At 38.8% G+C, this 27,532-nt stretch overlaps 1 protein-coding gene and 1 pseudogene across 1 annotated transcript; both read left to right on the top strand.

Moving 5' to 3' along the window:
- Nucleotides 1-474: 474 nt before the first annotated feature.
- Nucleotides 475-6,880, top strand: LOC131298091 (octanoyltransferase LIP2p, chloroplastic-like). Its single transcript, XM_058323388.1, has 5 exons — nucleotides 475-809; nucleotides 1,510-1,725; nucleotides 1,804-2,068; nucleotides 2,764-2,914; nucleotides 5,807-6,880. Exons 2-5 carry the CDS (start codon nucleotides 1,556-1,558, stop codon nucleotides 6,118-6,120), a joined length of 900 nt encoding a protein of 299 aa, XP_058179371.1. The 5' UTR covers nucleotides 475-809; nucleotides 1,510-1,555; the 3' UTR covers nucleotides 6,121-6,880.
- Nucleotides 6,881-8,372: 1,492 nt separating this feature from the next.
- Nucleotides 8,373-12,321, top strand: LOC131298093 (uncharacterized; annotated as a pseudogene).
- Nucleotides 12,322-27,532: the final 15,211 nt, after the last annotated feature.

Consider the following 27,532-nt stretch of genomic DNA (forward strand, 5'->3'; position numbering starts at 1 on the left):
ACAATTGTTGATTCTGGTACGACATATTTTGATTTTATTACGGAATATCATACGTGTCAAAAAAATTTTGGTACCACTCATTGTGGTAAGATTATGCCAATTTATGGTGTTGTTATAATATTTGTGAGTAGCATTATTTAATTTGTGATATTGTACACATATATTTGGTTGGAGTACAAGTATTATGGTTTCTAGTACGAATAATTATGATTTTATAATAACAATATTTTTTAATTATGAATAACTTGCTAATGACCTGTTCAACAGGTAAATTTTAAAGTAAAAGTCGTACCTACAATCAAAAAAATGCATTAGAAAACCACAAATCGTCATAATAAAAATCACAAATTGTCATAACTTAGACATACGGTATACCCTGTGTACCATAACTTCCTCCCGTTTTGTACGTCCTTCGGGATGTATTTCAATAATCGGAACCGGATGATATGTTCTCGCAACACATTTATGCGCCAGAATATTGGAAAAAGTAAAATGTGATACACAGAATCTGAACCCACTTGCGGAAAAAAGAAATGTAAATTGCTCGACTCGACCATTTGCTTCTGTTTCTCCGTCCGAACCCTGTTTCCAATACAAATTGCCGAGTTTGGTTCCTTGCAATTCTCTCTCTGTATGTATTCATCCCCCATACACTTTCGTGTTTAAATTAGGCAAAATCTTTGATCTGGGTCATAGCCAAACTTCTATCTGGATTCATGATCAGTGATCGAAATTTTGGTTTCGTGGTTTTGAGCCTGATTAGTGATTACTATGCTCATTCTTCTGCCTCCCTTAACCACCAAAAACAGGTACATCTCTCTCTCTCTCTCTCTCTCTCTCTCTCTCCTGTAATTATTAGATTAGTTTTCAATTTTGATTATTGCAATAGTGGGATTCGCTTGTATGAATATGCTATTTCCGGCATCTGCAGCTCTAATTAATTTTGGTTGCAAGTTTAGCGTACTTATTATGGCCCCCAGTCTTCCCCTTCTTAATTTTTTGACCTTTTCTGTTAGGAAAAGATTAAAAATCTTTAACCCCAAGGGGTTGCCGGGTGTCTTGGCGCATGTGCGTGCGTTAATCGTAAGTGGGACTTAGAGGTTTGCTCCCTCATAGGTTTCAGATTCAATTCCATTGCTAGCCCAGGATTGAGCGTAATATCTCCACCACGGTTTCCAGCGAATGGACGAGAAGAGTCAAAGAAATACTAGTTGACTATGGTAGTCTCAATCTATGTTATCTTTCTCAAAGTTTGTTTTGGATTTTTTTTTTTTGGAATTTGGGTGGGTTCTTTACAGATTTTGGTGTAAAAGATACTTAGTGCGCTGTTTCTAAAGTGCAATTTTTGTTTCAATGTGAAGATCACTATGTTTAATTTGAGCTACAACCAATAAATGTAAAATGAACTTTTTTTTTTTGGCAAGGAATATAAAGTTCAATTCTTGTTTAGATATTGCTTGCAGTTGGATTGCTGATGTTGTTTCTGGTCATTTGTTATCTTGTCCACAGTGAGTGATCCCCAGCTTGAGGCATCACTTGTTTGGTATATAGAAGCATGATTGTTGTGCCAACTCTCAGTTTGGCCTCTATTCAAGGATTCCCAACCAGAAAAGATTCGGAGAGATTGTATAAATCTCGTCCCTACCATGTCTTGTTGCAATGTAGTCGAGTCTCAGATTTCAAAGCATCGGAAGCTACTTCGATAACCTGTGGACAGAAAAGAAGGTAAAATTGCCTCAAATTCTTGATAAAAAGCCCTTGGTTTATTTGCAGGTTGTGACACTTAGTGTTGGCTTATTCCAGGTGTGGCTGCTATGATATGCACAATGTGCTAGTTCCTTACTCTGTAGCATGGTCTTGGCAGAAGTCCATAGTTAAGGAGAGGAAGACACTAGTCGAAATAAACCAAGACCTTTGTGACTCACTGATTGTTTTACAACATCACCCAGTTTATACATTGGGTACTGGTAGTTCAGAAGACTACGTGAATTTTGACTTAAAGGACGCTCCTTATGATGTTTACCGAACGGAACGTGGTGGTGAAGTTACATACCATGGGCCTGGCCAGGTAAAGTTTACTCCCAACTTCCAAGCATTTAGCGGAATTTTGTATCAACCATTCTAACAATTCATGTCGTTCATCTCCGCTACCACTAGATGAATTTTTTGAAATTGCAACCAAATCGATGTTTGGGGTGGCTTCATCGAATAAGAGGGCACCACATTCATTAGCCATTTGGAATGGCAAAGAAACGATGTACGACAAGGACATTTTCAAAAAGTTTACTTGGAGAACACTAGAACAGTGCCCAGTATGCCATTTGACAACCTCTCCCTTGTTTGAAGCTTATAAGGTGCTCATAGTAGCAAGTTGATGTGGGGGTAGCCTGGTAGGGCTTATCAGTGCCGTGACATTGATTGGGTAAGCCTTGTTGGCACAAACGCGACATTGGAATAGCAGTCCAAACATGTGCAAATTTGAAAACGTGGGCTCATATTTGCTTTATCCCATTCCTCACTTCCTTATTTCAACCCTAAATACACCCTTAATGTCAATAGTGGGAACAATTTCATTCCACTGAGCTTTAGTAGGAGATGAAAACTTTGAACAAAATGCTATTTCGTCATTCCAAGCTTTTCACAATCGAATTGAAAAGGCAACAACGCATAATGCTAAGATTGGTTAAATATGTGAAGTAGTTAGTGAAGCCCTTCTTGCTGTATCTAGTGCTTAACATTTTGCTCATTGGTTTTGTATTGTAGCTAGTAATGTACCCCATTCTCAATCTCCGCTACCACGAGATGGATCTTCATTGGTACTTTAGGGCACTTGAAGAGGTGGTTATTCGTGTTCTTTTCTCAACATTTTCTATCAAGGCTTCCCGGGTTGAGGGTATGACTGGTGTTTGGGTTGGTGAGTCACAAATACTTGGTAATTTAGTTCTTGCATTAGATTTAAAGGTAAAGTAAGTAGGATATCTTGTTTTATGTTTGTTAGGAGAGAGAGAGAGAAGAGAAGGGATGCGCAAAAGTTGAAGAGACACAATTTAATTTCCCTTCTTTGTTAAGACTAAGTTGGAGAGGAAGGAAACCATAACTTATTTTCTACGCTTGAGGATATACTTGTGCATCTGTAGACACCCCAATCTGACTTCCCGATCGTTTTACTTTGTTCTTCGGTTCCTTGATTCCCCGATGATGAGTCAGGTCGAAACAGTCCCGAGAACTTGGAATGGCTTGAGTTTGGTATGTGAGGAACCCATCCTTAGCCTTGAAACCTTAAAATCAGAACCTGAACCTTGGGTTTGAATGTCGCGCGACATACTGGAACCTTCGCGCGATGGTTCATTTGCCAGGTGGTGGTCAAAGTCAAAGCTTTGACCATTGACCCTCGCGGGGTTGGCTGAACCCTCGCGCGATGGTCTCACTTCATCGCGCGATGGTCAACACCTGTCATTTTCACCCAGATTGCGTGTTGGTCAGGGGGCTACAGACCCATGTGACCCCGTTTTCTCGGCTGAACAGCGTTCTGGGGGGGCTCCCCTTGCACCACCTCACCCCCCACTCTCCCATCACCTTTGCCACCCCACTCCTCCACCAAGCATTTGTAACCAGCATTGCTGGCTGGTTACAAGGGCTTGGTTAGCCACCCACTAACCCCCTTCTCCTATAAATACCACCCTTATGCTTCCTTGCATTGGGTTACAAAAAAAAGCCCTCTTTAAGAAAGAAGAAGAAAAGCTCAAGCACAAAAATCCCACACTACTCACTCCCACATAATCTCTCTCCAAGTCTCACCATCTCATCATTCAAGCCATTTCCAAGGCACTCAAGGCAAATGTATAATATCTTTCCGTTCACTGTTCGAACCCCTGAGGGGGGCCGGCAGGGTCAAAGCTGGTAATTGATACCAGTTCTGGCCCTAAAGCTGGCAGAGTTTCAAGAGCCATTAGCAGGGAAACCCTCGCGCGATGGTCCCAGATGCTCGCGCGACGATTCTGTCTGCGTGAGAATGGACCACGTGGGGAAGGGACCCTGGTATTTAAGTTTATTATTGTGCTTATAGTCTGTTAAAAGTCTTTAAAAGAAATTTAGCTCACTGCTTTGCTATCTTGCATGTTGAAAATCCTGGTTAGGCTTAGTTTATAACACCTTTTGGTTTGGAATGCTTTTGGGATGCTCCTGAACATGTCTCAGAGTCCCAAGTATGCAAAGCAATTCCTGGAAGTCCAGTCAGAACAATCGCGCGGCTGTCTCATCCTGTCGCGCGATGGTTCTCTCTCTCCCAGGGAGTGCCCTTGCATGAGCAGCTTGGCCTTGGCCTTCGTTTAGACACCCCCACTGTTTAGGGGTTGCATTTTCATAATATCTTTATCTGTTGGTTGTAATATTATTTACTTTCAAGTACCCATAAACTGCTTGGTTTGCACCTGGGTGAGCACTGGTCCTTCCAGAGCCCAGAAGGGAATGAAATTCAAACCATTGGTGAAACATGAACACTCGCGCGAGGGTATGGATATGTCGCGCGACGGTTTGCTTGCATGCGGATGAACTTACGCATGCAAGCTGGCTGCTTCTACGTGCCAAAATCATACACGGCGCTGTCTTGATGTACGATCGATGTTTTGAACTTCGTTCCGTTTATTACCTGTCATCTTACTAATCCATGCCATATTTTATCACATCCTGCAAACTGTTACAGTTTTAACCCCCGATTAACTGTTCCCCCGCCCTAATTGGCTAAAAATTGATTAAATGAAACGGAATCGCAAAACAAACATTTTCGCAAATGCCTAAGTAGAGACCGATCTCCGGATTGGGCGAGAGGGGTGCCATAAAACCCTTCCCCTCTCGTAACCTGGCTCCCGAACCCAGATATGGTTATGACGGACTAGTTCCTTAACTTTTTCGAATCAAACAGCGCGGCAAGTGCTTCGAAATACGGTTCCTTGGGTGTCGGACCTTCAAAACCCAAGTGGCGACTCTGTATTTTTGCGAGCGCTTGCCTCCCCGCTCGCGCTCCCTCGACCCGGGCACCTCGCGTCTCGGAATCCGGAAATTCCGAAAATGGGGCACGCATGCCCACAGCATCAAAAATTATTTACGATACATTGATATCCAGGGCTGAATAGCTCAGGGCGCTAATTATGCTCTGAGAATTTCTTTTTTACCGAAGTGTGCTTCCGTGCTCATAATTTTTAAAGAAAGAGAAGCTTGTTTGTAGTATTGTTTGGCTCCTTTCTCGTATTCGTCTCTCTATTAATCTGGTCAGACATTGCAATAATTGGGTTTATTTTGAACGACGTAGCAATGATTTGGTTATTTAGTATACATAGTAGGTAAAAAAGTTGGTCAGTTGTTTCGATAATCCTCAGATCATGAATAATCTCTGTGTTTGTAATTTCAAAATTTTGTAGTTATCTAGGCAATGTGGACTCTTTCTGCAGCTTATTCAGGCTCTTGTCACACACAATACTGTAGATAATCGGAGAAGATTGTTCTGGACATAGTGTGTAGTACAAGTTAGGTTCCTTGTTCAAAATGCATAGAGAAGTCCATTGTCCTGCGAAATGTTTGAAGATGACTGTTTTCCTAGAGTTGCCTGTTTCTGTTGAAGTATTTTGAGGAAGATCAGCTGCGTGGCATCATTCATTTCAATTTATGTTTTTTTTTGGGGTTAATAATTGCATTTTGTCACACTATTACCATCATAGTGCTCTTCATACAGTAGTACTATGCCTGCCATTTTGGTTTGTCGGGAAAAAAAAGTGAGCTTTTAGGAGCCTAATTAGTTGGATTCTTTCAGGAGATCAGAAATTAGCTGCTATTGGCATACGAGTATCGCAATGGATAGCATATCATGGCTTAGCACTTAATGTCACCACTGATCTAACTCCCTTTCAAAAGATAGTTCCATGTGGGATACACGACCGTGGTGTTGGAAGCATAAAGGGATTGCTAAGAGAACATTCGTTGTCCAAAGGAGCTGGAATGCATCATATGGAGGACAGCCAACTGCTTGATATCACTCACAAATCATTGGTCAAGGAGTTTTCTGAAGTATTTCAAGTTGAACTCCAACAAAAGGCAATCTCTGAATTGGTGTTCTCAAAGGGGTAACCATCAACTTTGGTAACTGGATTTTAATTTAGCTCGGGGCTAATCGCAGCTTATCTAGCTCATTTCAGACACAGAAATGAATTTGTTGAACATTGGAAATTTTGTGGGTTCTTATACGTTCATAGATTATTCTGGTGCTTTGGCGAGAACAAGAAATAGGCGATGCATCATCCTTGTTGCTAGACGCATCCTTGTTGCTACGTACATCGACCTTGACAAATGCATCAAATTTAACCCACAATCATAGGAGGACTACAAGCTTGGGGGCTCGACGAAACAGAAAGTATCAGCACTAAGAAACTTCTTGGAATTAGCAGTGAGAGAAAAAGCCCGGCATTCATTTGCTCATTTATGTTCATAGTTGAGTCTATTAAAAGGTGGACCAGCCTCAACATGATGATTAGAGGATAACTCTGATCGTCCACCTCTAATGACTAATGTGACGCGTTCTGTCCCAGTTTTATGATCAATGGGATCAGTCGGCTATCGGCTAGAGCTCGGGGCTATTATTCGTCGGTGGAGACAAATCATAAATTTTATTTTATGGAATGCAGAGCAAACATCCTGGGTAGCTTGTATATTTCTTTATGGTGTACCAGATCTTTTACAGTTATATATACTAGTCTGATTTGTTTGTTGATGTCATATTCCTCGGAATCGATCCCCTCTTCACTGCACAAGGTATAAGAAAGCTACAAATTCGTGGATGTGACAATTATCTATTGAATGATTGGTGTTATCTCAACAGTCCAATTTCTTCTCGCGTAAAATGCATGATCTTACATGGCATGCTTCTTTCGCCCACTTCGTTGATTTGGTTTCTGTTTGATCTTCAATCTATGGAGTATTAAGCAAGAGTACTGCTATTGGTACCAATGGTACAGTAGAGAAAATGCACCGACGGTCACAGGACGGCCGATTTGAGCCGTCCAAAAATTTTAAAAAACAAAACCGAGTGGGTCTATATGAGAATCAACGGCATCCGAGGTGTGTAAGGTGCTTGATCTGAGAACCTTTTTTTCGTGTATATACACGTATATACATATATAGACGAAAAAGGGGTACTCGGATCAAGCACCCTACACATCTCGGATGCTGTTGATTCCCGCGACAGCCCACTCGATTTTGTTTTTTAAAATTTTTGGACGGTTCGGATAGGCCGTCCGGTGGCCGTCGGAGCATTTTCCCTACGGTACCATCGGTACCAATATCATTTTCGATTAAGTAATTGTTGGGCATTAAAAAACAACTGTGTCTTGCACATATATTTTTGTGGGGTCCATATTGGGGTCCCATAAAATGATCCGAACCTCTTATCCTTTTTAAAATAATATTTTTTGGAGGGTTCCTGTAAAATATCAGCTCCAACAGATATCGGTAAGGGCTATCTTAGAATTCGTAGGGCAAAACAGAATGATTCACCTTACGATTTCTGAGAAAGCCCTTACCGATATTCGTTGGAGCTGATTTTTTACGAGAATCCGTCAAAAAATATTTTAAAAATGATGAGCGGTTCGGATCATTTTGTGGGATCCCGATATGGACCCCACAAAAAAGTATGTGCAAAATTACGTGTGTGAGAATCATTTCTGAAAATCGCAGAAAGAAAAACAGAAGAAACGCATATATGATATACAAAAGGGTAAATTTCATTAATACCCCTGTATTCTACTACAATCACACTGTCACCCTCGTTACTCTCTAAAATCACACTGCACTCCCTTGCTTTAAAAAATGTGCAACATATACGTCCAAATTTTCGTTTATCGTTACTCCAGACTCTCGGCTTCCATCCAGTTTCTCTCCATCCAGTCTGATCCAATTTAGATTGTTTGTGGGCCCACAACAATGATCGAGAACATTCATTTTGTAGAACTCGCCAAGAACATGGATCATGTTGAAAATCAAGTTGGTCGAATACCATTTGATATGATATCGAAATATATTAATCTTGTTAGAATAAAGTTGCAACATTGGATTGCAACTCATTCGATATTTTGAAACCATAAACTATATCTAATTAACTTGATTTTTGACGTGATCAATATTCTTTACAGAACTCTAAAAGGCGAATGGTTAGTGGGTTGTTTAGATTGGTGTTTGAATTTTTTTTTGAAAAATAATAAGGATAATAAGTGGAGAGAGATAGAGAGAGAAATGTTAGAAATAAAAAAAAATCTATGGAGAATTTTTTGAATTTTTTCTTTTGAATTATAAAAAGAAAAAGGTACAGAAAAACCAGACAAACAGCCCAAGTCCACTTCCAATAGTCCCAATTCCCAATCTCAAATTTTCTCTCCAACTTTCTCCCTCGCCAAACACTCCCTCTGCCTCTCCCCTTCCATCTCCTTCCCACCCAACCTCTACCCCCATGACTTCCGCCGCCAAATCCCTCCTTCAAACCCTCCGCCGCTACATCAAGAAGCCCTGGGAGATCACCGGCCCCGTCGCCGGCCCCGAGTACATGGACGCCGTGCCCAAGGCCACCGAGTACCGCGTCTTCTGCCCGTGCCCAAGGCCATCATCCCCACCTCCGATCCCGAAACGGTCTTCGACATCAAGTACTTCTCCCGCGACCAGCGCCGCAACCGCCCCCCGATCCGACGCACCGTGCTCAAGAAGGCGGACGTCGTGAAGATGATGAGAGAGACCAGTTTTGATGTTAATGATTTTCCCAGGGTTTATTTGACTGATAAGGTTGAGGAGGACATGAATGCCATTGGTGGAGGGTACCAAAAATGATGAGGTCAGCTATTTGATTTTAATTCCTTTTTTTTTTTTTCTTCCCCTTCCTTCTATGAATTGTTAGCATCTAAGTCACATAATGTGCGTGGGTGAGCAGAAGGGCTAGGGAAAACGTGGAATTGTCATTTAGGAAAATATCCCACCAAAGTTTTTAAATTTGCGAGAGAGAGGATTGAGGGCCCGAGCGGGGGGCCTACTAATGGATTATGTGATTAAGGTTGGAATTTTAGGGTTTTTAATTTTTATTCGATGCGTGTTTGTGTGTTTGGTAGTGTTGTTGTGTATGCGAATTAGGTGACAAATTGTGCCGAAGTTATCTTTCTATCGGCGTTCGGGTATCTTTTGAACTCCTCTCCTTATGAGAAAACCATTCGGGTTGGGGATTTCAATGTAAATTGGATGCGTGTTTGTGTGTTTGGTAGTGGGTTGTTGTGTTTAGGTGATGAATTGTGCCGAAGTTATCTTTTATTGGCATTAGGGTATCTTTTGAACCCCTCTCCTTATGAGAAAATCATTCGAATTGGGGATTTTGATGCAAATTGGATGCGTGTTTGTGTGTTTGGTAAGGAGTTGTTGTGTATGCGAATTCTGTGACGAATTGTGCCGAAGTTATCTTTTTATTGGCGTTGGGGTATCTTTTGAACCCCTCTCCTTATGAGAAAATCATTCGGATAGGAGTTTTCGATGCAAATAGCGTGTTTTTTTCCGCATGAAAAATAGTGATATAATGTATGAGAGAACGTTCAGTGTGTTGGTAGCTTGTTTTCTTAATTATGGGTTTTCAGTTATGACGTGCAAACTTTGTTAATGTTCTGGTAGAAAAAGGGTTATGCAGAAATGGAGAAAGAATAAGGGTTTGTATTATTCTGTTATTGCTCAAGAGTGTCATTATTGATTAATACAAGAATGATATATGCAAAGCAATCTGAAAAAAACTGATTTTTAGAAGACAAAAAGCTCACAAGAGCGCAAGAATGTGAAAATAGACAGAACTGCCCATTTATATTTCTTTCAATAGTGGGCCTCCACTTTTGAGTGGTTTTTAGTCAGTGGAATTAGGTCTTATTTTTGTGGGCTCGAGAGTGATATATTAATCGCTAGATTTCATTGTTTTAATTTGAGGCAAGCTACTAGAAATGTCTTGGACATTCGCTATTTGTATGAGTTTTGGATGTGTTGGTTTTCTTCTTGTTATTTGATAGGCGAGGTATCAGTGGTTGGAGGTTGGCTTTTGATGTGGAGTTCCCTGGAAACTGAAAATTGTGTAATGGATAAAAGAGAAGTGGTTTCTGGTGATGAGCTCTGAAAAGTTGTGTGTACAATTAGGTTTTTTTTTGTTTGTTTGGATGTGGAACGAGGTTGTGTTTGATCATGTCGACATGTCGTTCCATGTCCATTGCTTCGTCTTGGAATGCAGGTGTGGTTTTTTTTACTTCTGATGAATATTTTGGTTGGAATTGAATTGGCAGTTTTGCTTCTTATAGGTGGTTTTCCATAATGAGATTTTACTTTTGTCTGTGCAATGTCGCAAGGATCTCTTCGCCCCAAGAAATGGGTGATGGTGTTATATTTGGCTACTATGATCAGCAAATTATGCTTTGACATTATACAGTTACGTGCAGAAGCAGAACGATATTAAGATATTGTCTTTGCTATATGATTTGGGTATAACAGCTCATCGAGAATAGAGGCTTAAGCAGTTATCCTTATAAAATCAATCCATATATTACCTTGCATTTCTATTACTTGTTTGAAGGATGGATTTGGAGTAAGTTCAACTGGTACTCTTGCTTCACTTGATTTCATAGTTTTAAATATCGGCCGATAAGGTTCGTATCGGCCGGTTCGTACCGGTATTTGAGACTTCCGGTTCGGATATAGGCCGGTATAACGGGAAGATTGAAATTCACAGGTGAACCGACCGATTCCCGATACGTATCGGTATGTAACCGATTTGTGGACCGGTTCGGCCGGTTCGTATCGGTTCGGCATAAAAACAAAAAAAACATAATGTTGCATAATGTGGCTAGTGATTATGTAATGTAAAACCTCTATGGTGTGTTTATTTTAATGTCTTCATCTTATTTTTGCTATCTATGTCAATTATATCGAAACTCATAATGTTGCATTTTTCTCATATTTGTAAAATCTTATTGACTTGCGGGTTTTGATAAATTATCGGATATTTCACATGAAGAGAATAGGCTATTATATGTCTTAAATTAATTAAAATGTGATAATTTAAGCCAATGTTGGGGGCAAAAGTATATTTTTCAAGTTTTATACATGTTGCTGATGATTTTTAAAAATTTACGACCGCGACACCCGATTCCCGTGACGTATCACCGATACGGCCCGATACCGATATACCGCGACCGATACCGCGACGGCGACCGATACCGCGATTTAAAACTATGCTTGATTTGGGAGACTTGGAGCATTTCCAACTGATACTTAATCTCTCTATTCACAAAGTATGGGCAACTCATCTCTAAAAGGCATCTTTATCACTACCAGTCAATACGGCCTTATTGCTGTACTGATCAGGGTTCTAGTTGGCGGCCAATATGTGATGGGATTTTAGACTTTTATGCCGATATCTATGGATATACTGGTCATTACATTGCTCTATCACTGTACTGATACGGGCATATTGCTAATGCATCTAACTCAAAACCAATTGGCAATAAGTGGAGAGGCCGCTTAGGCTCATATACTAGTTTTTAAGGAGATAATTAACTAATGTGGGACAAACTACAACATATACGTTAGCCAACAACAATTTGTAATGTTGAACTTTTGAGGGAAGTGGATAAGTGAGAGAGAAAGCGGGGTCATGTCTGAAACAAATTATTAGATGCTAGATAGAAATGGAGATGTGGTTGGAGTTGGCATTGATAGTTAAATCTTCAATCCTACTAATTAGAAATAATGACTCTCGTGGGGACTTGGGGATAGATGCTCTAATTGGTTTTGTCTATATTTGTAGATGTAGACTATTGATGCCAAATTCCTAGCTGAAGGAGGAATTGAGACATGCCAACGTTCTGTAAAAAACTTTACCCTCTTAAAATGAGGTTCTTTGTTTTGTTCTGTATGTCAGGTTACTTTCGTTGCTCCTTTGCTTTTGTTTTGGGAAACAAAATTAGTGTCCTATACCTTGGAGTCCTTTTTAATTCCTTTTTGTACTGACCAGTTTTGTGTGCTGCACAACAGGGACCCTCCCCAGGCCAGTGTTCCAAATTGTCAACCAACTGCCAAGTACCAATGAAGGAGAAGCTTTTGGGGCCTTGTATTTCTTTCTATACCAATGGTTGCGTTGTTTATTTGCATTTTTTATATTGTTATAGCAAGATGTTCGGATACTTCTAAATTCATCAACTGGGTTGTTAGAACTGAAAGTGGTGTCTCATTACTCTTTTGTTTGAATAAAGACCTGGACATTCTGTTGTATAACATCAATACTCACGTGGGATCCGAATTCAGGTAGATATACAATTATAATGACACATATCATGATCCACGGTTGATGAGCGATTCATTTGAAGTGCAGCTTGGTAACGGGTAACGCATTTGTTTTTGCTACAAAACGACATGTTTATCCTGTTGGCTGTGATAGGTCAGTCAGTGCTTCAATAGCCTTAGTGTTTACTGTACTGTTATAGCCACTCCATATTCTGCCATTCTGTGCTGTGTTTGCACTTGCGACGTTGAATGCAATGCTGAGTAATTTGAAGGGAGCGGTCGGAATGTTATATAAAGGGTTACGAGCTCCAAGCAATTCAAGGCTTTTACTATGGGCACAAGTTAGTCATTAATTATGAAGAGAAGTGAACTGGTATTTGTCTGTGCGTCTCCCACTGCTGTGCACCAACTTCTTGACCGTTCTCGAGGATTGGATCAAGTGGAGGCTCTAATTCCCATGCCGGTATGCTTTTGTTATTTCACGTCCATTTTGTTTCAACTGTGCAATTTAGAAGCGGATTGAGCCCATGGAGATCCTTGATTGAGGTATTATATAACCTTTCTACCTTGATAATTGAACTGTCACAAAGGAGTTAGTTTTGGCATTTAGGCGAACTTCCTGGCTGCTTTTGCTGATGACTTAATATCTGGGCTCATTCTAGGTTACGCTCAGCTTGAACTTTTATATTCAAGCCCGAGCTCAGCCCAATTTCAGCACACCTTCCTTAGCCCGGCTTGGGCTGCCCTGAACTCAATGATGTTGTTTTAATGGGCTGTTCCAATAACGCTGTTTGATTTGGGTCTAGCTCGCCCTGTGGCTTTTGGGCTTAATTTCTCACTAGAAAGATCATCTAAACTCTATTGCAAAATTTGCACCTCGGCTTAATAAACTGGATTGACGAGGCCTTTCAAAGGAGGGGAGATTTTCGAGATTTCGAGATATGAGGGCGCGTTAAAAGATTTTTTTGGGTATAATTTTTTATCCCTTCTCTTTTTGGTTGTATAAGGGCTTTGGGTGCCCAATCTGGAAACTTCTGGGGCATGCCGATTTAGTTTTGCTTATTCATGCCAAGAAAATGAAGTTAACATGCCTATCGATTCCGTGTTAATAAGTTTTTGCACATATAGTTGCGGTTTGTCTTTCTTACTTGAATTGCATTAATCGAGCTCGGCCCAATTGCTTGTATTAAAAAGATTGAGCATTCAATGAACTCTAAAAAATGAACAATCTAGAGGGTGCGTTTTCACTACACTAAGTGTACCATAGGTTAATGGCAATGTCAAGTTGTATTTGCTAAATGTTAGTATTTTAATTGATGCACATGAGTAGAATGACTTGCTTAAATGCCCAGATTATGAGCTTGACATGTGCAACGCCAAGAAAGGCACTGTAACCCTCCACTGCTTTTGGGCACCCTAGGGTCCTTCGATCCTGCCTATATGGAAATTAAAGATGATTTTGCACATGCATTTATCGCTTAGCTAGTACTGCCAATATACAAGGTTGTCTTCTTAGATTGTCTTGGAGTACTCCTACCATAAACGTGTTTAACCTTGACCTGTACACAAGGTTCTGTAGTGAGCAAGTCATTACAGCTGTGTAGTGATCATTCGGACCGTTCGTTTTGCCAATAAATGGTTCAGATTCGTTGTTAATTTTTACCGGTCAAAGTATGCTTTTACCGGTAAGAGTTAACAAACATATTTGAACCATTGATTGTCGAGATGAATGGATTGGATTACGCACTACAGAATGCGCTATAGGGTTGCTCATTATAGGGTTTCCGGATTGCATGTATTAGATTTATGTTTGACTGGACATGATATATTGATGTATATAACGCTCGATATTGGATAAGGCCTTGACGCAACAGAATGCCTTGACGCAACAGAATGCCTTGACGCAACAGAATATAAGGGAATTTTTTTTGATAACTCTTTCGATGAACGCTTGGATCCACAAGCATCCTTGAGACGAAGAACGAAAAAATAGACCTAAAAAGAAAGGATTTTCGTCGTGGACTAAATTTCTAGGACGAATGAAGTAGTAATACCGAAGGATGTGGATAATCTTGGACGTCGGCAGCTCCAATTTTTCCAGGAAGGAAGTCATGTCCAACTTGTGCTTCAGCACTACCTACCTAAGTCATCATCAGGTAGTACTATAAAGAAGGCTTCATTCATGTCAGACCTGTATCAAGTAAAGCCACCGTCTTTGAATTTCACACGACATCGGGAGTGGCATTGCGTTGTGCCAAACTGTACGTTGATTCCTTACTTTGATCTAGCTCCTCCATCGTTTTCGCAAAACCGAGATTCTTACTATTTGACATAGCTATCCAAACAAGAGAGAATTAGTCAGCATATGATAACTATGAACTACTACCAAATTCTGAGGGGTTTAGTCGATTGATTGAAAGCATTAGGACAAGGGCTTACGCTCTCAAACTCGCAGGGTAGAATCTTTCCTTTAGTAAAATGTTATAGGAATTAGTGGATCGGAGGATCTGCGGTTATTAATGGGAAAATCTCGAAATTAGTCGTATCGAGTGTAAGATTGAAATTGCCTCCCAGCTCAGTTGGTAGAACTAATAATGGGTGCTTCATTTGTCGATGGTAGAAATCTCACCCTCACTCCCCCTTCCCATAGGATCAGGGACGGATCTAGAAATATACCTTAGTGGGGACACCTGTTAATCATAATGTCGAAAGTTCATTTTTTTAATCAATCATAGTGAGATTGTATAAAATTAAAGCATGCATTACTAGTTACAAAAATTATAATACGTACTTTAAGTTAAATTAGATAAAAATGAGCACATAATCTCAGACAAAGTATTTAAAGTACGTTTTAAATGAACAACAACAAATTTCAAAATATTCGAGCTAGTTTTGTTAATGCATTTATTTTAAAATATTTCTTCTAGACAGTTAAAAATAAAGAGAATCAAGAAAAAATAGCTTCAAATAGACAAACAACTCGTAAAATAACAAGTATAAATGTACCATATGATGAAATTCAAATATAAAACTAATTATATATATGTATTTTCGGGATATACACAAGTGCATATGTATGTTTATATATTTGCACACTTTCATAATTATGTTAATTAATTTATACATAAATGTTTTTTAAAAAATATTTTAATTTCGAGTGGGGCACGTGCCCCGTGTGAATCCGTCCCTGCATAGGATACTATGGGGAAGGATTTTGTTGGATAAGGAAGAAAATGTGTCTAATTAAGATGACTTTTTTGTTGGATGAGAAAAAAGGTAAAAATATATAGGGGTACGAAGTAGTTGGCAAAAATGGGTCGGTGGGGTTGTGGCTGTGGTGTTTTTAGACTTCAAAGTTAAGTCACGTAATTCCGCACTGATATCTTCCGCTCGCGCTTTTAATTTTCACTTTATGCTTGTGTTGTCAATCCCGACTCTCATGTTAGTTAACGATGTTCTCGAAAGATGCTTCCACAATATTCATATTCGCTCTCCCGTTCTCGGTCCCGCTAGTACACGCGCATCGCGTTATGTGACGTAGCCAGCTTCAGTGTATGATAATGACCAAACGTGTAACCTGCGCGCAGAAGACTTGTGTCTGGGATCCGAGGACCATTCACTTCGCAATAACGACGGCACCTCCAGATAAGAAAAGATGAAATGAACCCCAGAGGCTCCAGTCTCGGGATTCGCGCTGCTGCTTGTTTGCAGAGGGACGCGGGGGCTCTGCTGCCCAGGGGTGGGCAGCAGCCCCTGCCCACATTCACACACACTCATACACGGCACCGTTTCGTTAAAAAAAAAAAAAAAACTCTTCCGCTTGCAATCCTAAGGAGCAGAAACGTGATTATGAGAGCCTTAGAGTTAAAATTTAATTATGTCTCTTTAGAATAATATGATCAGAATAATAAGATCTTCACGTCAATTCAAACGGATTGAAAATTGGAGCACTTAATTTTTTAATCATATTTTTTAATATATAAACGGTCTAAAAAATTAAGTGTGCCACTTTTTAATTCGTTTGAACAAGTACGAATATCTTATTATTCTAATCATATTATTTTAAAGAGATATAGGACTCTCATAATTAAGTATCTGCTCTTTATTTAGGATCCTGTAGATCAGAAACGTGATTATGAGAGTCCTATAGACAAAAGTTAATTATATCTCTTTAAAATAATATGATTAGAATAATAAGATATTCGTACTTGTTCAAACGAATTAAAAAGTGGCACACTTAATTTTTTAGACCGTTTATATATTAAAAAATATGATTAAAAAATTAAGTGCTCCAATTTTCAATCCGTTTGAATTGACGTGAAGATCTTATTATTCTGATCATATTATTCTAAAGAGACATAATTAAATTTTAACTCTAAGGCTCTCATAATCACGTTTCTGCTCCTTAGGATTGCAAGCGGAAGAAAATTTTTTTTTTCTTTAACAAAACGGTGCCGTGTGTGAGTGTGTGTGAGTGTAGGCAGGGGCTGCTGCCCACCCCTGGGCAGCAGAGCCCCCGCGTCCTTTGCAGAGAATGGAAAACAACGGGAAAACTACGGCCACCGACAGGGTCTTGAAATTTGAACAGAAAATAAAAGGATTAGATCAATCATCTACGCATATTGTATTGAATTGATTTTTCATAAAGCCACTCAGTTTTTTTTTTTAAATTATTGAACCGCTCGAATTTTCTATACGAGACCCAGTGTGGGCCCCATGTAGCCGTCAATGGAGAATCGGTAAAGCCACTGTCGATGGCCGTAGAAAGACTCGAAAAACAATTTTGTTGAAATTTGTTCCACATCGGTTAATTATCTCCTTCAAAACTAGTATGTGAGCCTGAGCGGCCTCTCCACTCATGGTATCAGAGTTAGGATTTCGAAAAATTTGTTCCCATTGTTTGTGCCATAAGTGCACCGTTATTTGTTGTAATCCAAGTCTTATGAATCATTTATTTACTTCTCCACGTGCGAGTCAATGATCGCACGTGCGAGAGAGTATTGGATTTTGTCCCACATTAATTAATTATCTCTTCCAAAATTAATGAGTCTAGCAGCTTCTCTCCTCTTTGTCAATTCACCGACCCACCACCACATGGTGCGCCCGATCTAATCTCGGGAGTATCACGCAGTGCACTAAGATCATTGGATGATATTTAGTACGTAAAAAAAGAAGCTTGTACGTACGTAGTATCACGCAACTTAAATCTCCATGAATAATTCTTTTGGAGTTTTCGTTTTCCTCATGTTTCAATATTGCATAAAAAACTAGAGGCTTCATGGGTGACCCGTGGATCCAATTCCATCCATACATGGAAGGCTGCGGGTGGTACTACTTCTACAGTTGTACTAATTGATCATCAATGCTTGAATTGTCACTTGCTTAAATATTCCATCTTCTTTGATTATTTTTTTTTGGAGGCAACAGATTTGGCAGTCAACTCTACAAGTTGGTTTCACACTACCCACAATTTTCATATAGCTACTAATTGAAGATATATCGCATATAAGGTTCTCATTTTAAAATTTTTATCTGAAGATTTCTATATATATATATATGTGTGTGTGTGTATATGTATATATATATATATATGTATGTATGTATAGAGCCCTAAAGTTTGAAATGCATTTCTGAAACTCAAGTAATTCGGTATTTTTTGAGCTCGGATTGAACTTGGTTTGATCATATGCTTTCATACGGTACTACTATATATCCTAAGCTGATCGAACTTCAAATTGATCTCACATTGTGATTAACTTTGACAGCTATTTTTTTTTGTGTTTTTCGTTTGTCGGTTGAGTTTTTGTATTGTTATTTATTTAAAAAAAACATTGTTTAGAGGTTGGTTAAGTATTTGCAAGTAGCATTATTAGATAAATCCTTGTGTTCTTATCGAAGCACGTGCTCTTTCTCTCTTTATACTTCTTTTCCTGTTTATAAAAAAACTGTTCAGATAAAGTCTTTTTCGGTCATTTTTTTACTGATTTCTTTTGAGTATCCTTAAAATCACATCCTGATCGCATTAAGCAGTTCGGATCATTGAAATTCGAAAAGAGGAGAAATGGGGCGGTCCGCATTTTAACTAAAATGATGTGATTTTTTGGAGAGAATGGCTCTCTCTCTCTCTCTCTAGAGGTGTCAAATGGGTCGTGCCTTGCCAGCACGGCCCGTTTAACTTCGTGCTAACCTTGCTTCGTGCCGTGCCGTGCCGACCCGTTTACTTTATTTACTTAAATTGTGTCGTGTCGTGCCATGCCGTTTGTCAATCGTGTCGTGTCGTGCCAGCCCGTTTACTTAAATCGCGTCGTGCCGTGCCGTGCCATTTGTCAATCGTGTCGTGTCGTGCCGGCCCGTTTCTGAAATCATGTCGTGTCGTGCCGGCCCATTTTCTTAAATCGTGTCGTGTCATGCCATTTTAAATCGTGTCATGTCGTGCCGGTCCGTTTTCTTAAATCGTGTCGTGTCGTACCGGCCCGTGTTCTTAAATCGTGTCATGTCGTGCCGGTCCGTTTTCTTAAATCGTATCGTGTCGTGCCGGCCCGTGTTCTTAAATCATGTCGTGCCTTGCCGTTTTCAATCGGGTCAAGATGTGACGGCCCATTTACTTAATCGTGTCGTGTCGAATCGGGCCGGGCCGTGCCGTTTTAAGTCATGTCGTTTTAGTCTGCCCTAACATTTGGTTTCATATTAAATTACTCTTGCACCATAAATATTTTGATAAGTTTTTTTAATTTTACTTGTTATCTTGTATTGTAATGTTAAATTTGCAAACCAAATGTCCAAAACCTATTTAATTTTACTAACAAAAACAAAACAAATATTATTACCGAATAAAATTTGATAGTTTTTTAAAAGTAAAAAAATGATTTTTTAAAAACATGATTTTTTAATAAATTATTTTTAAAAAAAATTAAATATCTTAGTTGTAAACAAATATTTTTAACGGAATAGAAATTTTTTAATTTTTTAAAAATTTTAAAAAAAAAGTCATTTGGCTTATTTAATTTTTTTTCCCGTGCCTCGTGCCGTGCCCTTTCGTGCCTATGTCGTGCCCATGCTCGTGGCTGTGCACGTGCCTTGCTAGAACCGTGCCGTGCCGTGCCGTTCCTGTCCACTTTTCGTGCCCGTGCCCGTGTTGTGCCATGCCGTGCCAGGCTAACTTTCTTGCCGTGCCGCCCACTTCCGTGCCCGTGCCGTACCCCGGGCCCACTACAATCGTGTTGTGTCGTGCCGTGCTAGGCCAATACCGTGCCTGTGACGAGCCGTGCTACCCCGTGCCCGTGTCGTGTCGTGCCGACACGGCCCATTTGACACCTCTCTCTCTCTCTCTCTCTCTCTCTCTCTCTCTCTCTCTCTCTCTCTCTCTCTCTCTCTCTCTCTCTCTATATATATATATATATATATATATATATATATATGGGCCTTGCCATTTTTTAAAGAGTACTGCTATGGGTACCGACGGTACCCATAGGGAAAATGCACCGACGGCCACCGGACGGCCGTCTCCGGTCACCGGACGGCCGATCCGAGCCGTCCAAAAATTTTAAAAAATAAAACCGAGTGGCCTCACGCGAGAATCAATGGCATCCGAGGTGTGTAGGGTACTTGATCCGAGCACCCATTTTTCGTGTATATTTGTATATACGTGTATATACACGAAAAAGGGGTACTCGGATCAAGTACCCTACACACCTCGGATGCCATTGATTCTCGCGTAAGGCCACTCGGTTTTATTTTTTAAAATTTTTGGACGGCTCGGATCGGCCGTCCGGTGACCGGAGACGGCCGTCCGGTGGCCGTCGGTGCATTTTCCCTATGGGTACCGTCGGTACCAATAGGATTTCTGTTTTTTAAAATGTATTCAGATTGCTAAATGTAGTTGGTTGAGAAGAAAAAACTTATTAGTTATATATTTGGTTATTTGATTTATTGCAATATGTTGGTGGCAACAAATGTATTGATTTTGTGCATATTGATTCTAAGTTATAGTTTCATTTTCGCTTTCATCGGGTTGAAAGTTGAAAGCTAATGAAAATATACATGTGTCTGTGTTTTTGTATTGGAGTTAATTTTCTTACCAAATCAAATCGAGCCTTAAGTCCCAATCATTTGGGGTTAGCTACCTGAATCATTTTCCTTCATTGAGTTCTGTCAATGGCCATTTGTTCACATAATCTCATTATATTCATATATTTGCGCATAACATTTAATGTCAATTTATGTATACCCCTCCCCGTAGCATTACTACCCAAAGCTATCATATCCGCTCTATTAACTACTGCATCTCCTGATCTATGATAGACATGCTCAAACCGCCTTAACATATTTTTCCTTAACTTCTCCTCTGTGAGTACTATACCTGTCATCTTACGAACCGTTTTATTTCTAATCCTGTCTTGTCCAGTCTTACCCACACATCCACTTCAACATTCTCATTTTTGCTACACTCATCTTGCTTACTTGTTGTTTCTTAATAAGCCAACATTCTGTCTCGTAAAACATTGCTGGTCTTATGGCAGTTTCATAGAATTTTTCCTTCAATTTTGTGGGTATCATCTTGTCACATACTACACCAGTAGCGCTTATCCACTTGAGCCATTCCACTTGGATTCTATAGATCACATCATCTACAATCTCTTCATCTCTACTAATAATTGAGCCTAAATACCTAAAATGGTCACTCTTTGGAGTTAATTTTCTTACTTAACTTAATTTTCTATAGCACATAACACAATGGTGTAGGGCTCATCCATACTTAACAAAAGACAAGTTGCTGCAATGGATGATTACTTTGATCCAATAACTTAGGTTCATTCTCCTCCTTTTAGTAAAGTTCTCACACTCGTTGCACATATTACACAATTGCTATGTGGGTTTATTTACTCCTAAGAGCATCTCCAACAGCCTCAATCTCATCCTAAGCAAATTATTTACCTAAAACACCAAAATTCTACTTTAACTAGTCACAAATTATCTCTCTTCCAACAGCCTAAACAAATACCTGCTCAAATTACAAAACTCCTTAAAAAAAAAAAAACAGACAAAACCCAAAATCCACCATTAGGGCTTCGCTGGGAAACAAACCTAGACAAAATCCACAACCTCTGCTCACAGACGATCAAAACTTCGATTCTAACGGACGAATCAAAATCCCACAAATCGAAATTAGTAAACCTACAAATTGAAATCTGTTAACAGAAATTAATAAACCCACAAATTGAAATCTGTAAACCCACAATCGAAATCAGTAAACACACAATCGAAATCAGTAAACCCACAAACCCATTGGAATCCCATGCTTTCTTCTTCCGACCAACAAAATCCCATCTTCTGACCGACCAACGATGGTTGAATCAAACCCCATCGGAATCCGACCCCACAGCTCGTCGGAGCCAACGACAACGACAACAACGAAGCCAACAACTCTAGAGCCAACACACACACACACACACACACACATAGAGAGAGAGAGAGAGAGAGAGAGAGAGAGAGTGAGTGAGAGAGAGAGAGAGAGTGAGTGAGTGAGTGAGTGAGTGAACAGTGACTCGACCCTTGTGGCGTGGTACTGTAGCTCCTGATAAAAATACCGAGCTCTAAGCTAGTCTGTTGGGTGAGAGGTTTTGAGGGTTTGGCTCTCCTCTTAGGCAAGAATAAGGAAGAGATGAGACTATTGGAGATGCTCTAACAACTCTACATTAATGTCTCTGTGATTTTTCAAAAAAAAAAAGAAGAGAATATTACCAAAAGTTTCCAAATTCTATACTAATTTGAAGAATCTATATAATAAAACAGAGCTGTGTTTGAATCTAAAAGACAACCAACGCTTAAGATTTATCCCTCATTCTGTATAAATCTCCCCCCTTCATTCTATAAAATGGTGTTTTGGTAAATACTTTGTTTTTTATCCCGCCTTTATGAAACGAAATCTGCCATAATTACATTCCATAATCTAATCCCATGACTTGCGAGAATTCCAAACTGAAAAGGAAACATAAATCATTAACATGGCAAAGTCCATCCCATAATTATTATCCTTACGGCAGCATTTTTCCAAAGAAAACGGTAGGAGTACTCCCCATTACCATTTAAAGTAGTTTCTAAAGCAATTCTTTGTAAAATTTGGTAATTAAGATTCCGTGATTTTCCTTCCCCGTGATTTTGTGGGTTCAGATTTTAAAAGAATAACCTTCTTTTTTTTTAAGTTTCTCATTTGGTAATCACGGAATTGGTTACCCCCCTTTTTTAAAAGTGACTAATTTTTAATAGGATTGGTTACCACATCCCATGATTTTCGATTTATTTGGCAATTTGGTTTCAAAAGGAAACAAATAATTGGAAGAGCTTATGAAGAAAAAACTCTTTACTAACAAATCTCTTCTTTATTTGAAACATATGTTTGATCTACAAAAATCAAAAGGTCTCTTTTATGCATTAAGTCATTTAGACTTTCTATGTTTTTTCCTTTGTTATTGAAATCTATATCGTCTTTTTTCTACATTAGTCTTTATTTTCACAGAGTTACTAATAATTTTTTTTTTATTTGCTATTTGCAGATTCATAGGAGTGACGACATAAAATGGAAGCTTTGGAGGCATCATAATTTCAAGTGAATTTTCCTGCAAAACTGAAACTTCAAATTGCTGTCAAAGTAATTTCAAGGGATTTTTTTTGGCAAAACTGAAACTTTATATGAAGAACTAGCGTTGTAAGTATTAACAATATTCCTATTCTTATATGATTTTTTTTATTTCTACTTCCGTTTGATCTTATTTAGAACTGATTATCCAAACTTCTTATTCTGATTTCTGCCTTTGAAATTTGCAAATGGTTTCTTTGAAAATCTGGACATATGTTTTGTTAACTAATTTAATTTGATAGGCTTCCGAGAAAATGTGTTCATTAATTTTTTGTTTACTAATCTTTGAATATCCGATAGGCTTCCTAAGGACAACGGATAGCAATAGATAAAAAAATTTCTACCATCTTTTTTTTTTTCAGCCATTGTTTTCCATTTCAAAGATTTCAATATGCTTCTTAGCATGCATTTCTCCCTTTAAACATTGGTAAAAAGGTGTAGTTGCTTTGATTTAGTTGTTTTGTACTACTATTAGCTCTAATGATCTTCATTTTTTTATTGGGATTCTACTTCAAGTTCAATGATTGGCAATGAGATCAAGACAATAATGCCAATTTTTCCCCTGAAAGTGTGCTTCATGGCTCATGATCAGTCCTTATGCTTCTCCTCTGCTATTTACAAACACTCCGAACAATTGGTTTACATTAATTACATTATAATTATAGAAGAATTTTGATTAGGTTATTATAATCAGTCTATTTTCTGGCGTGATGATATCGTTAGTATGTATTATGTCTCTAAGTTTTTGGTTGGTGGTGATTGGTGCAGGTATTCCTAGAAAAGGGCTTTGGCGTGGTGTTCTAGCACGTCCTTTGTTCAGGAAAGGAAGGTTAAATGCGTGCCTAAAGGAGCTCCTCGGCCATCTTAATCTTAAGAATATTGAGGGACAAAGGAGCATTGGAGTCTTCATGATGACCAACCGTCTTTGTTAGGTTAAATTCTGATTTATTTTGTTAACTTGAATTTTGTTTTATTTTTTTGTTGTTGAATGATGTATGGTGAATGATGTTGACAATTTAGAATAAAAATTTTTTTGTTTGATATGAATTTAGATTAACTATGTGTACTTTGATTCATCCCGTGCATGGCACATTTCTGGAAAGAGTGTAACTGTAACGACCCTGAATTTTGGTCAATAAAAATTTCGTTAAAAATTTGAATTTTATTTAATTTACTTATTTTCTTTTGAGTGGCTATATGTTTTCTTGTAAATTTCGTTGTAGTTAGATTTTGGTCTCGACTAGAAACCTACGTGACCAATTTAGTTAGTTTCCAAACCGACTACTTGGAGGAACCAAGCAACCAACTCACCTAATTACTAGTTGGACCTTTTGAACCTTTTGGACCTTTTGAAACTTTTGAACCTTTTGCTTTTACCCATTGGTCCATAATGGTTAGGGTAATCTTTGTCCATTGGACAATAAGCCCCCCATTTAAATATTTTGGTAAAGTACTAGATATAATATTTTTATGGTTTATAAAAACATGTGCAAAGTACATTTATTCTTTGTTTATTGGGGATTCTTCCACCCCTCCATTATCCATTGGTTAATAACCACAAGGGTAATTTTTGTCCATTGGATAATAAACTTTTTATTATAAAAAGTACATGTAGTCTTTTCAAAATTTTATTTTAATAAAAGGTACTTGTACTCTTTGTCCAATGGTTATTTACCGCAAGGGAAACTATTATCCATTGGGTAATAACCGTTAGGGAAGTTAGTAACCATTGGGTAATAAAGTCTTTTGACCAAATAAAGTACCGATGTGACTAGGGAACCTTCCAATAAAGTTGATGTGACTAGTCAACCTTTTCAACCCTAGAAAATTACTTATTTATTTCTTTTTGTTAATTTGGTGTTATTCTTTGTCCTTTGGACAATAAAAGTTAGGGGAACTATTATCCATTGGATAATAGAAACCCAATTCTTTATATTAAAGGGGTTTTGAGCAAAGTACTTGAATAGACTTTTATAATTATTTTGAAAAGTACTTTTGATTATTTTTTTTCTAATAAAAGTACCCAAGTAAATTTGGACCATTGGACAAAGATTGTTAGGGTAATCTTTACCCATTGGACAATAGCTCTTCCTTTATTATATTTGATTAAGTACATGTATATATATACACATGTGTATTTACAAAGGACATGTAGTCTTTTTCAAAGACTTAGTTTAATATTTAAAGTACTCTTACCTTATTATCCTTTGGTTATTAACCGTTAGGGATTTTATTATCCATTGGGTAATAGCCTTATTCTTTCAACCAAGTACATGAATCTATTAAACTAGTCTTTTTTCTTAAAACCCATGTGATGAAGTATTTTTATTTTATTATAAAAGTACTTAGTAGCCTTTAAAGCCTAAAATTTTCTTAAGTACCCTTTTATTATTTTATTGGGGTTTTGTACCCAATTGGATTTTGTTTAATGGGAAGTGTGATCTACCTAGATTACAAAGTACCCTAGTTTATTTATTTAAAGGGGCATGTGCCTAATTGAATTTCTTTAATAGGTATTTGATTTTGGAAATCTTGTACTTGTACCTTACTTATTCTTGCATTTATATATATATATATATATATATATGTGTGTGTGTGTGTGTGTGTGTGTGTGTGTGTGTGTGTAAGTGTACTAGGGAGAGAGAGAGAGAGGGAGAGAGAGAGAGAGGAGAGAGAGAGAGAGAGAGAGAGAGAGGAGGAAGGAGAAAGGAAGATGGGTTGTACCTTGACTTGACTTTCTTACATCTTTCAAGCCCATGGGAGAATCTTTCCCCTAACCAAACTTAACTCCCATTTGTACTTTTAGGATTTGTTCAAGACTAAATCTTGTACCCTTGTCTCCTCCTTTCCAACATATCTTCCAAAAATCCCATCCAAAGTACTAAGAATAGCCATGCAAGCCTACCATTTAGCCTAACCTAGCCATGCAAACCTAGGGTTTAGCCTTTGATCTTCCATAAGTGCATGCCATGTGTCAAAATTTGAGGTAGAGAGAGAGAGGGGGGGGCCGGCCATGAGAGGGAGGGAGAGCCCAAGAGTTTGCCTATAAATAGCAAGCCATCCCATGCCTTTGAACTCACACCTTCACCTAGCAACTTCTCTCTCTAGAAAAAAATTATGTTCTTTCTTTAGTTCTTACTTTGTTCTTGAGTAGTTCTTGAGTTCTTCAAGAAACTCATCCTAGGCCGCCACTAGACCGCCACTCGACCACCCCTTCGATCCATAAAGTAGTAGTAGTTTAGTCAAGTAGAAGTTTCGAGAGAAACCTTTCTCTTTCGAAGCTACTGGAGACCACCGTAGGAAGTTACTCCGCCCGACCACCGACGTACTTTCCGTAGCCGACTACCGCCAAGAAGAACGGTAGATTATCCCTATCTACTACTCCTAATTATATGTAGTTCATCCTTACGTACTTATCGTTTGATTAGAAGTAATCGTATTTTGATCTTTAAGATAGTTATGAACATGCGTATATGAGTTGCTTGTATTACTTGTGGTATGTGATAAAGCATAAGTGATTTCACTCCAAAGACGTCCGTACATGTGGCGTTGTGCTTTGAATAAAGCATAAGTGATACACTCCAAAGGCGTCCGTATATGTGGCGTTATGCTATAAGTAGTGATTGAGCGTGTTAAAGTAATATAGAATTGGATGATCTTGTTAGAAAGGTACGTGTCCTACCGCGGAGTCTTTGAATGTAAACGAGACACGAGAACCGAGAATGTAGAAACATGATACCTAGGGTGTGATTAATGAAAGGAAATATTTTGAAACAACATAATGACCGGGTTTGGGTGGCATTATGTGTGTTGTGTGCGTGTGTAAAAGAAACATGTGAAAAGGGTTTTTGAAATGTTTTGAAAACCGCAATGTGGCCGGACGTGGTAGCCCATTGTGTGGTGTGTGTTGAAAAAAAAAAACCCAATGAGAACCCGGAGCGGCGGAATCATTTTGGGAATACTCGGGAACCCGGAGCGGCGGAACCGAGGGTTTTAAATTGTGTGCGTTCCCATGGGAATCCGGAGCAGCGGAACCATGGTGAGGTATGCTTGGTTATCCGCGGTACGGAGCCAATGCTAATGATTTTAAAAAGGTTGGGCGTGTAACTTGGTTATCCGCGGTACGGAGCCAATGCAAATGTTTTTGTGTTAAACAAATGGTTTTTGAAAAGTTGTTTTGTAAATGAAAATGTTGACACGGTCTACGATGAGTCGCGTAGGAGAAACACGAAACTCTTGGACACCAACGATAGTTGATTAACGAATGTGGATGTGTCATTGATTAACTGTGTATATACTTATCATGTGGAAATTGATGTGTATTATAGCTTGTTTATAAGTTATGGGTTAGCGGGTATGGGATTACTCTGCTGAGCTTTGTAGCTCACGGTGTTGCTTTTTGGTGACCCTGACATATTATATGGGTGGCGACGCCGGTATAATGTGTCAGATTTTGTAGATAATCAGGATAAGCAGTTCACCGTGGAGGCTTTTGGAGCTGAGGAGCTGGCAAGAATGGAGGAGCTGAGGAGCTGTAGTTAGGAACCGTAGAACCCCCTTCATTTT

Source organism: Rhododendron vialii, chromosome 8a, assembly GCF_030253575.1.
Source record: "Rhododendron vialii isolate Sample 1 chromosome 8a, ASM3025357v1".
NCBI lineage: Eukaryota > Viridiplantae > Streptophyta > Magnoliopsida > Ericales > Ericaceae > Rhododendron > Rhododendron vialii.